Source organism: Taudactylus pleione, unplaced genomic scaffold (assembly GCF_031769625.1).
Source record: "Taudactylus pleione unplaced genomic scaffold, aTauple2 ptg000615l, whole genome shotgun sequence".
Taxonomy (NCBI): domain Eukaryota; kingdom Metazoa; phylum Chordata; class Amphibia; order Anura; family Myobatrachidae; genus Taudactylus; species Taudactylus pleione.
In genome coordinates this window covers 7066071-7084150 of record NW_028285017.1, presented here as the reverse complement: position 1 = coordinate 7084150, position 18080 = coordinate 7066071, and the positions used below count along the sequence as shown (strand labels likewise).

At 41.1% G+C, this 18080-nt stretch overlaps 1 protein-coding gene across 2 annotated transcripts; it reads right to left on the bottom strand.

Moving 5' to 3' along the window:
• Positions 1 to 4587: 4587 nt before the first annotated feature.
• On the bottom strand, positions 4588 to 16224 carry OLFML3 (olfactomedin like 3). 2 transcript variants are annotated; one of them, XM_088454423.1, is made up of 4 exons: positions 16010 to 16224; positions 11212 to 11491; positions 8115 to 8183; positions 4588 to 5603 (listed from the first exon to the last, which is right to left on the bottom strand). In XM_088454423.1, the coding sequence occupies exons 1-4, from the start codon at positions 16115 to 16117 to the stop codon at positions 4816 to 4818; spliced, it is 1245 nt and encodes a 414-aa protein (XP_088310549.1). In that variant the 5' UTR covers positions 16118 to 16224; the 3' UTR covers positions 4588 to 4815. The 2 variants fall into 2 exon arrangements, with proteins under 2 accessions (XP_088310549.1, XP_088310550.1); XM_088454424.1 differs by lacking the exon at positions 8115 to 8183.
• Between the last annotated feature and the right edge of the window lie 1856 nt (positions 16225 to 18080).

Below are 18080 nucleotides of genomic sequence, written 5' to 3'. Positions count from 1 at the left end.
GGGCATGGCCTGCACCGGGCCGCAAATAATGTTATATTAAAAGGGCCAGTGGAATAAAAAAAGGTTCCCCACCCTTGCTCTACATCCTGACTTAGACATACACTACAATTGTGGAGCTTAAAGGTTACAAATACATAGTGTTAAAAGTATCCAACACAGTCCTTTCAAAGTTCCAAGCAGAATTATCAAAGAGATGAGAATGTTCCTCCATAGTCTTCCAATCCATTTCTTTCCATCAGATGTTCCCAATAATCCCATTGGAAAAACAGGGAAATGACAACTGGGAAAAAGAGGGAAAGGACAATTTAGGCGCTGATTTAATTAGTCTCAGGATTTACGTGCTGCTGCAGCTCTGCCCTGAGCTATTTAATTACTGCCACTACCCAGCACGATAAGCCCCAGATGGTGCACTTAATGCCGATTGTTTTCCTCACAGTCTCAGGAGCTGAAAGGCAAAATCTGCGTTAAGTGCACCCTCTGGAGCTTAGTGTGCTGGGTAATTCCATAGCTCTGGACACTTAACCCAGGAGCTTTAAGGTTACGCAAGTTAGATGCAGATTTACAATGTGTGGAAATTGCAAAGTCATTGCAAAGCTCCAGGCGTTAAATCCAGGAGCTGCAGCAGCACGGTAAGTCCCGCGGCTAATGGAATCTGCTCCGCAGTGTAACATCTACAAACTGGAATGTCCAAAAAAGTTGAGACCTTTAACACCTCCCCAGAGTTTTGGGAGACACAATTTGTTCACCAGCCTTCCCTTTATATTAAATTCCAAGGGAAAAAGAAGGTCCCTTTATGCTTACCTTACTATAAAACGTCTGAAAGACGGCATATACAGTACCAAGGTCTTTCAAACGTGGCTTCAGAAGAGTATGCAGTATTAGATGGTAATTCCTGCACTTCATAACTGTCATCAAAGGTACGTGTAATAAAGATAATAAAAAATCCCCTTTGTACATTTCTTCTGTAATAGCAATAGAGAGGTGTTAAATGTTGCCACCACCTTTCCCTGTTTGTTTTACCACCTGGTTGTCCTAGTTTGAAGTGGTTATACTATGTTGTCCTTTTCTTATTTTTTTCACATGCATACATGGAACAGCTGAGGGGGAAAAAAATTACTTGGAAGACTCAGGAGGAACATTCTCATCCCTTCGACAATTCGTCTTGGAACTTCGAATGGGCTGTGTTTAGTGCTATGTTTTGTATGCTTTTCTTTTCTGTAAGGTATATATAATAAGGTATATATAAGCAAGGCCATCTTAACGTATAAGCACACTGGGAAGCTGGGCAGGCTGGGCCCGTGGGCATCTACATGGAGTGTGCGGCCACTCGCTCTGTGCATAGGGCAGCCGGCTTAGACACAGGCAGAGAAAGATGATCCTTGGCTGCTCTGATTGTGAATTACACACAAACAACAGCCAGGCAGCATTCTCTACCTGCCTCCCAGCCTGCAGCCACAGAGCCGGATTAAAAAGGGGATCACAATGCCCCGCCTTCAGTGAGGCCCTATAATTCAATCATATTTGCAGTGAAGAACAGGAACTGCACAGTGAGCTGGAGAAGAGGAGGGATGTAAAATCCATAATTCTCAGTTTAAATCATGTTTTTTTATGTTTAAACATTGATTTTGTTGAAAGTATCAATAAATCTAAACGTTTAATTTTATTGACCATTTACATTTGTATTCCCATGAATGGGTAAGCAGGGGCCCTGGTGCATTGCTTTGCCCAGGGCCTACAATGCTCTTAAATTGCCATGACAATAGGTGTCCAATAACATAGGAACAATGCAATAAGAATCACTTTTAAATTGGAAAGTACAGGGAACTTTTTAAGAAAAACATTGTATCAAATAAAAATAACACATCAGATGGAAAAGACACGGACCATATAGGGAGATCAGTACTAGTTGTATGGCAACTTACAGCATGCTGTCTGTAATACTGGGTTAGTTGTAGTGTGACATCATTCAAAAGTAATTTATCACACAGCAACTATTCAAATCAAAATTATTCATCATCAAGTCTATATACTTGATTATTGAGAACAAATTAGATAGAAAAATATAATATTACCCAAAATCTTTAAAACAATTACCGGTATGTGCTGTGATTAATGTGGAGATTAAACTACACCTCTTTTTTGTATAAGATTTATAGGCTCTTTCTGAAAGGCGTATCAAACACAGATGAAAGATGTCTGTCCCTGCTGAACTGTCCAAGAAGGCCCATTGGGTGTGTATGGATCTCATTGCTGTATATTGACAGTATCATTGTCATCTGACGGGTTTCATCTAGGAAAATGTTTAGTAAAAAATATGTCAATAATTCGATTTATGATATCATCTTACTTTTAAGTCAGTTTGTTCATATCTACTGGACACATTAATGTCCATTTGTTTTACAAACTAAATGAATGACCATTACTACTCTAAAGGATTCTCTGAGAGGCCACAGAGGGCTGGTCCAAGGGGCAAGTGTGGGGCCGTGTCCATGCAGTTCACGTGATCATGGCCATATCCATGCTGCCAAATGCTGTGATTTGCAGCATTACACAGTGGGGAGTGAGACATAATGATGCAAAATGCATCATCACAGACCCGCCCACTTCACTACAGAAGTAGGTGATATCTAGGAAGATGATCTGCTTTCTTGGGAGTTTGGCAGAACTCTATAATTTTCAGGAGTCTCCCTGACAATCTGGGAGATTAGGCAAGTATGCTTTGTCTATTGATTCAGTATGGTATTGACTATAATAAGCGTTTCCATTTACTATCTCACTCCTTTTACTAAACCATATAAAAAATGTCCCTCTGTCTGTGCCTACTATAATCTCCTATGCAAAGTTAACAGTGACAGAGATAATGTATGGGATAATGCACTCCAAACTGTAAATTATATGGATATTACTAGTCACCAAAGGAGTCCTGTGATCGTATGAAAGCACAAGGTTACAGACAGTGTTCTTATACAGGTTACAGAAGTCTGAGGTGGCTTAATTTCCATCATTTGCATTAGAGGTACAGTATTCCAAAATACACCATCATAGCAATTATAAGCGATAACTTTAGAACTCCCTGTTTCTACAGATATTATTCATTATTTATTAATATCACGTGTGTATTATACAATGTTTTGAATATTGGTTTGTTTGTTTCCATTGTGGGCAGATCATTTCACAGTAGATTTGTTTGAAAACTATAATTCTGCATAACTTCAAGGGATAAAGGGGCATAGTTATCATAATCCACATTTTTAATGTGGATGTGATATATATTTTTTGCTAAAATTTGTACTCTGAAAATAAATATTTTCACACAGATTTACTAAGATCCTCTTGCTAGGAGATGGGCTCTGATAAGAGCCCATCCTGGGGAAGATCTGGAAGCAGTATTACAGCGTAATGCTATCACACTGTTTCCCAGTTCGGATGCCCGGCAGCTTATGCACATGTGCTGCCGTCAGCCGCCACATGCGTCACCGGGGGCCAACGGAGAGGTAGCCCATGGGCTACTATAGGGTAACAGCATCTGGAGATGGTGTTATCAGCACAGCAGCCCCCAAAGAAACCTATGCGCACTAAGGGGTCTATTTACTAAGCATTGGATGGACATAAAGTGGACGGATATAAAGTACCAACCAACCAGCTCCTAAATTTAATTTTTCAAACTTAGGTGTCATTTACTAAGCGTTGGATGGAGATAAAGTATCAGCCCCTCAGCTCCTAACAGTCATCTCACAGGCTGTGTTCATAACATAGCAGCTAGGAGCGGGTTGGCTGGTACTATATCTCCATTCAAGGCTTATTAAATAGACAGCCTATGACATGACAGTTAGGAGCTGAGTGGCTGGTAGTTTATCACTCTCAAATGCTTAGTAAATAGACCCCTAAGGCTGCTGTCTGAAATGGAAGGACCACACCAGATATAGGAGATATCTGCTGTGGTCCCTCCATGGTACATTTGGGGAATACTTAATATTTGAAAAACTGGTATTTTCGGGAGAGATTCCCAGAAATATTATTTGATAAATAGGCCCCTATGTATGTTACTGTGGTATGTCCATAATTATTTTATTATTAATTTAATAAAGCGATAATAAAATACTTATGTTGTGATGATTTATGCATCAAATACACTGCTTAAAACCTGCTGATGAAACTTAAGCCACTTAAGACCACCAAACCTAAATTACAAGTTGCTTTTTATAACAAGCTACTAATTACATACATTAATATATAGGTAAAAGTTTCCATCCCATGATGGAACATGGTATTGCTGTCAGACATTTTCTCTTAAAGGGAGAGATACTGCAGCGTGTCTTAATGGAGTTATTGCTGGAAGGTCTACAGTAGGCATTTATAATTAATTATATTAACAGCTCTATTATTACAAGTTGGTTTAGTGGTTCTTTAATATTAATAAGTATATATACACACACACACACACACACATATATATATATATATATATATATGTATATATATATATATATATGTATATATATATATATATATATATATACACATATATATATATATATATATATATATATATACACATATATATATATATATATATAATTTGTTTCAACACTAAAATCATTACGTGGCTTCTACAATGGGAATCTTAGTCACTCACAACACACACAGCAGCATTGATGTTTATAGAGAATGCAGTACTACCTAAATTAGGTTTTATAATGCCAAATATATAGCAATGTGTGTAGTACCCAATACCAGGTTATAAAAATTGTTACCATCATTTAAAATGATAATGGATACATGAAATGAACATGAGAGGAATATAATTAGCTCTTTCTAATACAGTTCTTCTTTAGGCTTCATGCTCAGTTTATATATGATCTGATATCCATCATCCCAAGCATAGATCTGCTTGTCCTTGGGGTTGTACTTCATGCTGGAATGAGAGCCATACCTTTTAGGAAAGTAAACAATTGGGACATTTTCGCTGGATATGGTGCCACTGACATCAAAGACACATTGGATGCGAGAGCGACTTGGGAGCTTGGTGTTATACACAACATAGAGGGAGCCACAAACCACAAAAGCACTTTCAGCATTTTCTATCGGACATGGGGTATCCCACATCTGCTCAATGCCGAGACTACTTGCATCTAGCTTGGCTAGGCAGATGTTCTTCTCATTCTCCTTTGTAGCATAGATGACCCACAGACCTTCCTCATCTGCTGCTATATCTATGTAGTTGAATTTAGACAAACCATATACTGGTACTTGTTCTTCTATTGGCAGAACAGCGCTGTCAACCACTGTTTTATTTGCCAAGTTGAATTTTATGACCTGAAAATCATCCCCCTGTCGGATGTAATAGAGGTTGCCTCCATAAACAACATGGCCAGTACCAATCCATGGGAATGGGAGCTTGATCCGAGCTGCTTTACGTGTCGAAGAGGAAAGAGTGAATTCCTTCATGCGGGAAAACACAAACACAGTATCATTACCAGCCCCATCAAAGACATAAACCTTCTCTGAATTTCCAACAGGGTCTTTTGTCCAAAGGCCAGCATTGCTCCCGTAGCGCTTCAGGATTTTCATGGCAATAACTTGAGAAATGGTGTCAGTGCAGTCTACATAAGTAAAAGAATTATAAGATAACAAGTCACCATATATCAAGCAGTAAGTACAAAAGAGATCAAAGGCAGTCATATGCCAGACTGTATATTTAAGGAAGTGATATTGGGCTCTATTTACTACAATCCGCATATTGAATGCGGATTGTAGTGTGATATTACCGAGTGAATTCGCATTGCGAATTCAGGCAATATCACAGGGATTTACTATAAATCCCTTGCAGGGACAGAGCTTGCGATAAAGCTCTGTCCCTGCGGATCCCATCTGCACTCTAGTCACGGTATTTTCGGAAAAAATACCGCGACTAAGAGCCCGCGCATGCGCCGACCGGCCGCCGCTGCTACCCCCCCACCGACGCTAAGCCCCGCTCCCCCCATGACCCGCCCCCCTCCCTTCATTACACTTACCTGCATCCTCCTGGCCTCCGGTGATCTTCTCTGGGCTTCCCGATCAGGTGATCTCCCATACTGCACAGGGACCCGATCACCTGATGACCGGGCAGCAGTGCACTGTGGGAGACCAGCTGACCGGAGAGGAGCCATCACCGGAGGCCCGATCACCGGACCCTGGATTCAGGTAAGTGAAAAAAAAAATGTTTCAATTTTTTTTTTCTTTTTTTTACAGCAATCAGCTTGCGGTCTGTTTAGACCACACAGCTGATTACTGGTACCGGCTCCCGCCTCTGCTCTCCCCGTTAGAGCAGAGTGGGAGCCCGGTAACCGGGGGAGACCCTGGATAACGCCACCTCCAGGTGGCGTTATTATCACAGGGCTTCCCCCGCTATTTTTTTACAATTTATTTTTAGTAACTATGGTCGGATAACATTTCCCATTACAATTATGGGAAATGCGATCTGCTTTACTAAAAATAAATGATACCTAGGGGTTGGAGAAAAATTTTACTAATTCTACTCCAATTGCCCTGTAATAACTACAGGTGAAACTAAAATAATGTGAAAAGGGTGTGAAAACACCCTTTTTCACTTTATTTTAGTAAAAATAATGTTAATAAATAGAGCCCATTGTAAGAACATTGGTGTTTATTGAATAAGTAACATATCAATGAACTGCTCAGTACACTACTGAAACAAGAAGTTAGGAATAGTGTATGAGTTATTGTTTTATTGGATTTCTGTTCATGTGCTGTATTTAATTTAGCTGCAAGGAGCGTGAAGCATTACGCTAGTACTTTAGGCTCCCATCAATTTGATATATAATATATATATATATATATATATATGTACATAAATACATACAAAGAATATGTCAGTGTGACAGAAAGTTTTTTCAAGTTATAATGGCTGCACTCTACTTGCTTTCTTGGTTTCTATGTGCAATACACTAGTTATAAGATCATGTGCTCACTAACCCTGAATATCTCAGTGCCTATTGAGTCAGCAGTGTCTTAATTCAAAGGCTAAGTTTACTTTTTTAAAATGTGTACTATAATATTTCTGATAACTTAACCAGCAATATTGCTAATAAATTCCTCCCGTCTAATTACTATACTTCTCACATTATAGCTGCTGATATATAAATGTTCTGCCACATGACCAATTAGGAAGTGAAAAGCAGTATAACGTGATATTTGGAATTGAACCATATTATTAGCTCAGTTATACACTATTGCCATAGCGATATACATAAATAAACACACTAGGGCTCGTTTACAGCTGGACATGCAGCACTATTTTCTTATATAAGATACTAATTTCCATTCGAAGATTGTTCACCAAATTGTGGCTGCATATGTCATTATACAAATGTTAGCTCATCATTTTCTTACATTCTCCTAAGCCTCAATAGGCAGATCTGAGAGTGGAAAGCGTAGGCCAAGTACACTAAGGGCAGGCTCATGTTACTGCAAGATTATTAGGCATGGACACATCCACAGATACATATTTAGGAGGTGTATCTCTTACAGGTACTGGAGTGCTGATACAAGGATACACAATCAGGATGATGATGACTTTTCAACAGCGATATCTAGCAGCTTTTGATTGAACCCCCCCTCTTCCGACTACTATATTGCCATATATACTAGTATATGTGCTTCGCTTCGTTTCCATAGTAACTATTACATTCTATAATAAATGTGCCTTTTGCACTTCTCTTATTAACTGTAAAGACAATATCCTCTCTTGTGTATATGGAACTATTGTTATTATGTGTAGCCTATGTGACTTTAGCATTTCATGTGATCACTGCCAAGTCTCATCTCTGTGCTAGGATTAAGCATTCACACTGACGCACTCGCAACGTAGACCTGGTGAACATCTGTTGAAAATGCTACCGATGTGCAATATGTCCAACATACTCGTATGGAAATATACTTTTATATTATATGCGCATCTTTTACTGTCTACGCTCAGCGCACAAACGCATTCAACTGTAAATGACCCCCACTATATTAAACCATATTTTCATGATACAAATGTGATATACATTTTTAAAGCTAGAAAAAAAGGTTTTACAGAAGGTCAAATGGGGTTAATGGAACCCACTTACATGACTTCCGGATGATAGGAGGACTCAGCATCACATCTGGCTCCACAGGAACCTCAGCAGTGGGACAACCTATTATAACATGAGAGGTAGGTTCCACTAACCCCTGTGAATTTATACACATGCAGTCATTTCTAGAGATTATCAGCAAAAGCTAAACTGTAATGCTGGCCATACACCTACACGACCAGCATAAGATCCGATTCATCATACGATTTCCCTACAATTCCCCAGAGCTCCCTGGCAGTCCCGGCAGCATGTTTGTTGTTTTTCTTAGCACAGGATCTGTCGTAAGATCGATCCTGTGTCTCACAGGCTCATAAGGGAAACAGTCATTGAAATGACTTGAATAGCTGCATGATGGATCGCATGAACAAAATAAACGGCACGATCTGCACAAGATACGATGGACAAGATGTGCTGCACTTCTGATCATAAGATCCGATTATAGGAGCTGTGGGAGCCCGCATCGGATGGTATCTTACTAAAATAATACACGATTTTCACAAGATCCATCTTATTACTCATTGAAAATCGGGCAATCGACCCGAAATCGTGCAGGTGTATGGCCAGCTTAAGGGGGATAAGACATGCTAAATCTTAGAACATGCAAATAGAAAAATAAAGTTCATCACTTGAATTGAGAAACCATCATGCAAATGCAGTTCACTAAAACACTGACAATTAATAATAATAATAATAATACTGTAATAATATTAATCAGCCGAATAGGAGGCTGCTAAACCATGAAATTATGTTTTACTGATAATTTTATGAAAATGTACTGATGGCCACTAAGTTTTACCAGCACACTACACATATATGCGTCTATCAATGGGAGTATGGTATTTGCACCTATTTTGCAGGTATGCACCTGTTATAATTAGGAAATACAAGGATTTGCAGGGTAAGATAGGGGTATCTGTATAGGCACATTTAGACCCATTTTCTAAATCCATATTTTATGTTGTGGGACAAGATTACTAAGTGAGACTGCAATGGTTGGAGAAGGGGGCAAGTACAAGAGAAAATTAAACTCACAAAAAGACTTCAGTTTCACAAATTCATGTAGATGGTAAATACAGTGTATCAGGCCTCAGCATAAAGTTTGGGACGTCTTTAAATATAAAAGTGTAAGGAAAGCTTTGTCCTGTAGTGGTGGGAGGATGGACTTTAAAATGATGTTTAAATTTTTTTCACTATGCTCATTTTCAGTCAGTCCCAGAACCTTGGTAAGCTCCCATGCCTGTATGTTTTGCACTCTTCTAAGTGACCTTTACAGAGGGGCGTATTGGCAGGGGTGTATTAAGAGAGGAGGGGGCCCATGTGCAGTGTCCGTCCGGGGCCCCTCCTCTCTAACGGCAGCCGGCATCGCACTGAGCGAAGCAGTAGATTCTGGGCACTAGTCTGTGCCAGAGTCTACTGTGCATGTGCAGGTCACTGGGGAAATGGCGCAACACCATTTTCACAGTGATTTTCCTACTGCGCATGCACAAAACACCAGGAAAATGGCTGTGGTGGCCATTTTCCAGGCGATTTGTACAGCAATGCTACTGCTGATATGGGACTCTGGAGAGTTAAGTATTGAATAAACAGGTGCAGGTTGTGCGGTGTGGGTCGCCTGGACCACGGGCATACTTGCCTACTCTCCTGGACGGCCGGGAGCCTCCCGAAAATCAGGATTCGCTCTCGGCCCCCGCAAAAGTAGGCAAGTCTCCCGTGCCCCCCTGCACCCAGTAGTGCCCACTTAGCAAGCGAAACTGGGCGGTCCAGAGGGCTGATGACGCGATTCGCACTGAATCGTGTCATTGTAGCCCCGCCCTCTGCTTTACAAAGCCGGCAATATCGGCATTATAAAGAGGGGCCGCAATGATGCGATTGTGCTGGCATGCCACCTCACCGCCCACTTAAGCCACCCCCACACCCCCTGCTGCACTGACCTATCTGCTCCTCCCAGAAGGGGCTGCCAGAAAGTCTGTAAGTATGACCCTGTGTATTGGCCATAGACATCACCAGGAGACTTACTGAGAAGATTGTGGCCCCTGCAGCATCAAAATTGCTTTTCCATTTGCTTGTTTTTTAAGTCCAGGAAGTTGGATTCCCTGTAACCTGGTCTGGGGGGGCCTTAGGCCTATCTTGTCCTGACATTGGTGTGCTACATAGTGTCTGGATTCTCCCCTGTACCAGATACTTCATTGTGGACCGGAGTCTGAGCCAGGTGCAAGTCCAAATGTGAATGCATAAAGCAAATTTTAGTAAACTGGGATTCACACCTTGAGGGAGGCTCTATGCTTTTTTCTGGTACTGTAATGTGAGCGAGTGTCAACTGGGCATCCACCTTGCGAATGCACATACTGTAAGACATCCATTTCATGGGAGTGTCACGGGAGTGTCATGGGTATGTAGTCAAATTTCTGTGCATATAGCAAATGGACGCCTGTTTTTGATGGATCTTTTGCACCCAGCATGGAAGTGATTTAGGAAAGAATGTGAAAAAACTGGGTGCTGCGACTATCCACATGAAGCCCGATATTGACGTTAGCATAAAGTAGTATATCTGGCTGCCGAGTCCATCTGCGATTGCAGCCACTATGCATCCATCTCAGAATCAGGCCGTGTACTTGCCGTGCAGATCAGCCTCATCTGGTCTTCCCTATTCTCACTCTATCTAGCTATTGTCTGTGTCAGCCTTCCCAGTCTGCCTTCTTCTGCCTCCAGGCCGGAATGGAAGAAGGTAAATGTATGAGGACTCTTAGTGTAATGTGCTGGTGATGGAATGCAGGGGGCATGGGCTATTCATTGTCCTCTTTGGCTACCATCACTTAGTGAATGGTGTGACAGCCATCTCCTCCTCTCTGGAGAACAGATACAAAAGTACTAATAGAATTAGAGGATAGTGAACGCAATGAGTCTAGGAAGCCCGTCTTTTCTCTAGATGGGGAGACAGTGATTGTACTCTATATTATAGGTTAGGTTTAAGCCAGCATTGACTACAGTAACATTACCCAAGTAATTTTAATCATATATTTTCCCAGGAATACTGTATATGGATTTTACATGGCAGAGATTGGCATGGGGTGCGATCAAAGGAAACGCGTACCTGTCAGTTTGTCATATTTTTCATTTTTCTTCTTTTTTTTCATGTGTAGCTCTGTCAGTTTTTCATCTATGTCCACACATGGTGGTGCCGGGTTCTGAGTCTCCATATAGTCCACCTCCCTCTCCAACCGGTCAACTCGAATGTTTGTGTTCTCCATCTCATTCCTCACAGTGTCTCGCTCCTTCTCTATGTTCTCCAGCATCTTCAGCACTTGGTTCTTGAAATCTCGAAGTTCTGTACTATAGCGATTGCTGTGATCATGCCATTGTGCAATTCTTTCCTGCAGACAGACAAACTTTGTATTAGTCAATCTTAATTCTGTATCTTTACTACAACCCTTATTATGACTAGGCCTTTTTATACCAACTTCTTTATTCTCTTGACTGAAGATAACCTTTAAAAATAGAATTCTTTTACAGTTATAATGTGCATATAATTAATTACAGAGTCTCTTAGGAATCTTACTTATAGATACATATATTTAGCTCTCTGAAGCTAGTTAACAGCTGTGTGGACGTTGGCTTTTGGAGAACTTGTGTGACGAACATAGTGATCTTTGATGTGGTTGCAAACGATTTGTCTCTATGAAATGCATTAAAAGGGCAGATAAAGGGCTAGAAAAGGTCATTCTCTCAGCCTGCAGGGTGGAAAACTCCAGAGTAACATTAGTAACTTCATGAAGAACAGAGTAACAATCTCTTATATATCCTGCCGTCCTTGGAAAGTGAAATAAACATAAACTAATTATTGATGAAAATTAATAGCAAGAAGGTAAAACTGTAAAGGTGCGTACACACTAGACGATTCGCTCCATGAGCGATATTGTCTAGTGTGTCCCCGGCAGGGGTGTGCTCAATGTCGTTAACGACATTGAGCACACGCACTGAACGATATCATGAAAAATATCGTTCAGTGCCGGGCACCCTCCCGAACATGCAACAACCTGACAATATCATCAGGTTGGCCTGCATGCACAGGCGATGAACAACAATGACCAATGACCTACGGGAGCGCGCATCGCTCGTCATTATCGTTCATTGTTTTAGTGTACACAGTGGCCGATATAGTGAACGATAGCGATTTCGTAATCGTTCAGTCATTTAAATTATCGGCAAATGTGTGTAACGCACCTTAATGCTACAATTTTTTTCTATGTATATTTGTTTAATGTTAATATTACATATAGTGCACAGTGGAGCATACGCTGGTTTACATGTTTCCACATTATGCATGCTCCAGCACAATTGTACGGAAGTATGGGCAATGCAGAGATGTCTGCATTTCAGTCACATCTCCATATGAAGTGGTGTAGCTAGGCGGAAAAATGGCGTTGTTACAGAAGAAAAAATTAAGCTTGCAGCTATCACACTAAAAGTACCCATACACGGTGCGATAAATCAGCCGATCCGACAGATTGGTGAGATTTGACTGCTGTATCGTACCGTGTATGGGCATGATATCGGATGGTGCGCGCACCTATGGGGTCGTACATCGCACCCCCAGATCTTACTGCAGGTTCAGTCGATCAGGGGATGCGATGTGCAATCCCATGCAGCGCTATGCGGGTCGAGGAGGGGGAAGCCAGCATATCGGGTATTCAGCCACCCGATCGCACCGTGTATGTCGGACGTCGGATCCCCCATCGCGTTGCATATCGCACTGTGTATGGCCAGCTTAAGCGCATGGATAGGCGCAGACAGCCTACAAATATTCGGTCACAATACTGCATATGGCCAAATAAGCACATTAAGGCTGCATACACACCTATAAATATATCTGTCCAATCTGTCTGGTGGGAAGGAAAATCTGGTCTGCGTTCCAGTGTTTAGTAGCAACTTTCTATTGTTATTTGCCCCCATACATTACCAGATTTTCCTTCCCACCAGACAGATTGGACAGATATATCTATAGGTGTGCATGCAGCCTTAAGATGCCCATCCACTTGTAGATGCGGGGACGACGGCACGATTACGACATTGTAATCGTGCCATCGTCTCCCTAGGGGTGAAGTGCATACACTGAACGTTCAGTGTATGCACATCAATAATCCCCGATGGGCAATCTGACAACGGTCATCAGGTTGACTGTCATGTTCGGGCGATGATAGATGTTGGAGACGACCAGTGAACACGGCCCTCGCTGGTCATTTTAGACATTTAAATGCCCGATGGGCAGCCGATAACTGAGCGATTGCATGATTACGTTGTCGTAATCGTGCAATCGCTCAGTATTATCAGCAAGTGGATGGGCACCTTTAGTTACATGAACACAATGCGGGAGTCATTTCAGATGACTTGCATGCAGCTCTGCATTAGCCCAATACTGTAAGTCTACAGGAATAGATTAATACCCCACAGAGGTGTTGTCGTTTCTCTCCTCTTTCCATAATCTACTCAAAGAGCCCATCTGAGAAAAGTATTGTGGGATGATCATTTCTGACAAAAAAACACTGATGCGTGGCCTATAAGCAAGGGATACATTTGTTTTAATAGGTGGATGAATTCGTCATAATTGAAACATATTTTCCATTATAACTTTCTCAGCAGTGTCATTTAAAAGGTTTTAGACATTCTGGTATGCATAGAACAATGCTTTATAATGTCAAATATATTCATATTTGTACAGTATATATATGCATCTAATACAGTGGCTTGCAAAAGTATTCAAACCACTAGAGAGTCAATAGATTTGTCTGTGTTACAAATGATACTTACGCAGTTTATTCCAGACAGTATTTGTATTGAGAACCTGTAGGCTCTTGAAGTAAATGTAATTTCATAATTGATTTTTTTGGCTACAATTTTTTTTTTCAGCGTTAAAAATGTTAAAAGTATTCAAACCCTGCAGACTAAACCTTATCTCACATATTTCAGTAGCTGATTCCCTATGATGTTTTCTGGCAAACTCCAGACAAGCTTTGATGCGTATTTTCTTCGGTAATGGCTTATTTCTAGCTACCCTCCCATACAGGCCAAGTGTATGCTGAGCTCTTTGTATTACTGATTGGTCACCGTCACTCCAATCTCAACCAATGAACTTCTTCAAACAAAGTAATAGCTGGCCTCGCTGTGGCGTTCCTCACTAGTCTTCTCCGGCTTGCTCTGATGGTGAGTTTTGAGGGGCGGCCTTGTCTGGGCAGTGCCTGGGTGGTATGATGCAGCTTCCATTTCCGCACAATCGATCCAACAGTGCTCACTGGGATATACCCGAACATTTTTATATTACTATGTAGCCTGCTCCTACCTTGTGCATATCTATAACTATTTTCTTCAGCCAATGTTATTTGACTTAGGTGGTATTTTATCCATAAAAGCTGACCCTTTAGTTTCCAATTGTAAAGCGCAACGGAATATGCTGCGCTATATAAGAAACTTAATAAATAAAAATAAAATAAATAATGACTCACAGGTAGAGGCTAAATGAAAGCCATATATTAGGGAAATATCTTTCATCTGTGTAAACTTGTAACTTTCACAATGCTGCTTGTATAAGTATTCAAATCATGTCCTGTGGAAGTTCCACAGCAGAGGGTTTGAATACTTATACAAGCAGCATTTATCAGTTTTTGTTTTGTTTTTAAATCTGCAGACAAATAGTGAATTATGGGTTTGAAAATTTACTTTAAGAGTCTAATGATGAGCAATACAATACTGTAGGTAACTGTTGACTTTTAGGGGTCTCAATACTTTTGCAAGTCATTCTATGTTACTTTTACAGTACAGTCTAGAACTGTCATAATTTTGTGAGTAAAAATCAGATCACCCATGTAACCTGAAGTGCTGGAATTTACAGTAGAACTATTTTGCACACAATCTCAGGAATAACCCAGACACTTAATTAGTTCAGAGAGGTCCAGTAAATGTCTTTTGAAAGTCCAGCACCAGGTGGCATTCTCATAAGGATTATACAGCATGGCTGACTACAGCTATCCAACACTCAATTGTGCTCCAGGTGCTCCAGTATAATAGCATATAATGCACATTCCATTTACTTGTGTTCTCCATAACTGAAAGCATTGAAGGATTCTCCATTAAATCCCCCTCCCCCAACACCCACCCCCTATTCCATATCTCCTAATCACAAGTGGAAGTGTCACATTTGACAAATGCTGTCAATGTCATTTAACACAATGTCAGCAGATAACTTGCTTAAGACAGTGGAGAAGTACAGTAGAGCACAGGAGCCTAAAGCTAGCAATAGCAATTTCATAGCTAACAAAATGAACTGGATTCAACAAATGGATGGTTACTTTCTAACAACTGGACACAAGTTGTGATAATGCAATAAATTTCACTTTTTGCATTGTCTGAGAACCTGATGGAACTGCAGTTTAGTATTAGAGCTTTTTTAAAAAAAGGTCCAGTGGCAAAGTTTTCTATAGAGAGTTATCTGAAATGTTATTGACCTTGATAGATAAGTTTCATCTCTTTGGGATTTATTTTTTTCTCTCTTTTAGTGTCATATTTGTGCTGAGTGGAATTTGCCTATTTTCTATACCTAGGAGAAAATTAAAGCTATAATTCTTTTAATTGGCTAAACAGACTTTGTAAGATCATATGTTTATATTACTCTCTATAACGGATAGCATCTCTAATCAAAAGACCTATCTAATCTTGCATGCTAAGCACAAGAAGGGTTTAATTCTTTTAATTAATATATTCAAGATAAGCTATAAATGTAAATTGTTTAAAAAGGTTTCACTTAGCTCATAAGACCAATATTAAATTTCAACCTTTATTCCATGTATAATTATAAAATGAGAATTCCATCAATATTTTAAACAAATAGACTCACTTACCTCTAACACTCCCATCCTTGATTGCATGTACTCCACAAATGCTGTCTGAACTTGGGAATTAACTACGGTGACAAAAGAAAGGAGGATGCAGGCCACAATACCAGCCATCTTTGGCTCCCTCCGTGGCTGATTTGTATGAGATTCTTATTCCAACAGAGTGTTTTCTTACCAATTGTAAAAATACTTTGGGCAGAGTTTTGTTCTCATGCACTGTGTCCAGCTCACGGCTGTGGAATGCCTGGCTACTTTTCCTTGTGGGAGGGATTTCCACACAACTTCATTCTCCTGAGTTTATTAAATCCAGATGTAAGACAATTGCCAAGTACTCTCAGCAACCCCTTCATTACCAGCGATGGCTTTAAAGAGGTTCCAAAAATAAAATTTGCCTTTATTTGGTTGCTTCATACACATGGACTGCTTAAGATAATCAATATACTAAATTTATTCTTATTCTTTATGGTAAAAAAATTAAATAATTAGTAAATTAATACAAACTAAATACAGGGCCTGATTCAGACCTGCTCGCGAGCGGGTCATTGGTGTTCTCTGCGCACGCGCAGCGGCCGGACTACGAGCGTGCAGAAGCCCCAGAGCGAGAGAGAAAATCTCTTGCTCCGTGGCTCACTATAAAGGGGGCGGCTGTCGATGTTGATCGACAGCTCGCCCCATTTTGTAGGCGTGGCGGGGAGGTGGCTTCACAAACGGAGGCGTTCCCAAGTGATGTCAGTGAGAGAGCTTCCGAGTCTATTAGAGCCAGAAGCTCTCTGGGGCTTGCGGCCACGAGACCCTACCACAAGGGTCTTGTCGCAAACCCGATGGTCGCGATGGTCTTGACCATCACGACCATCAGCCTGGCCGCTCACAATAGCTGTGGGTCGTCACCCACAGCTATGCGAGCGGCCAGAAGGCTGCACAAAAAAACTAAAAGGCCCAGATTCATAGCGAGCGCTCGTTCAGAGCGTCCGTCTCTGAAACAGGGCCACAGTTCAAATAGCATACATGTCACTTTTTAATCAAAGTCCTTATATGTATCAGACACTGTTGGGACAACTACTGTGCCCTATAGCTTTTATTATTATATTAATTGTTCCACCTATACATACACTCCCTGCTTCCCAGTTTTTTTTTTAGTCAGCCAATTGACTGGGTTAGACATTCCAAATTATGTATGTCCTGAGTTGCTTTACATAGTATTTATTGTATAGCAGAGCTGTGCAAACTTTGGTGTCAAACCCTAAGCTGGCTACCAGAGTCTGTTTTTGGGCCCATGGATTGTCAAATATCCAAACCACTCAAGTGGAAGCCACATCTTTTGTGGTCACAGTGCTATGGTGCAATAACAACTGGACTTTCACTTAAGTAGAAAATGTTGGTAGCGTAGTATGCTACTGCGCAGACTTCATGCTTAATGTACCTCCAGGGAGGCTTCATTACCTGATCCAAGATGGCCACAGAGGTCAGTACTGAGCATGCATTGTGCCTTGTTCTTACTGTGCAATGCTGGGTACAAACTAGAAGATATGTCATCCGTTCCCGCGGTACATCGTCTAACGATATCATGCTGCAGAATGACACGTTCCTTCCCCCCATCGGACCCGGCATTGGCAAGTGTGTATGCCAGACCCGGCACCGGCAAGTTTGTATGCCGGACCTCGCACCGGCAAGTGTGTATGCCGGACCCAGCATCGGCATGTGTATGGACTTGCCGCATGCCGGATCCTGCACAGGCAATGTCGCGCTGAGTACAAATCATGTAATGTGCACCCAGCTTAAGAGTGATGGACATCTCCCACTTGGTTCCATAAAAGACCTGATTTACTACCCAATATTAGTGCTGTTTCAGCATCCTGCACTGCTACACACATGTAACATACTGTACACTCACAGACTGGTGAGGGGTATCCACTCAAGTTCGGCTCCATCCTAACCAGTGTATCAGAGTGAGTATGGCTGTACTGTACAACACTTAACACCAAATAAACCATCCATTGGGTTAAGCAACTGGGCTGTCTGTAGTGATAAGGCATTCTGCTGGTGTGTACATAACTCCTGTTCCTGTATACACAACACA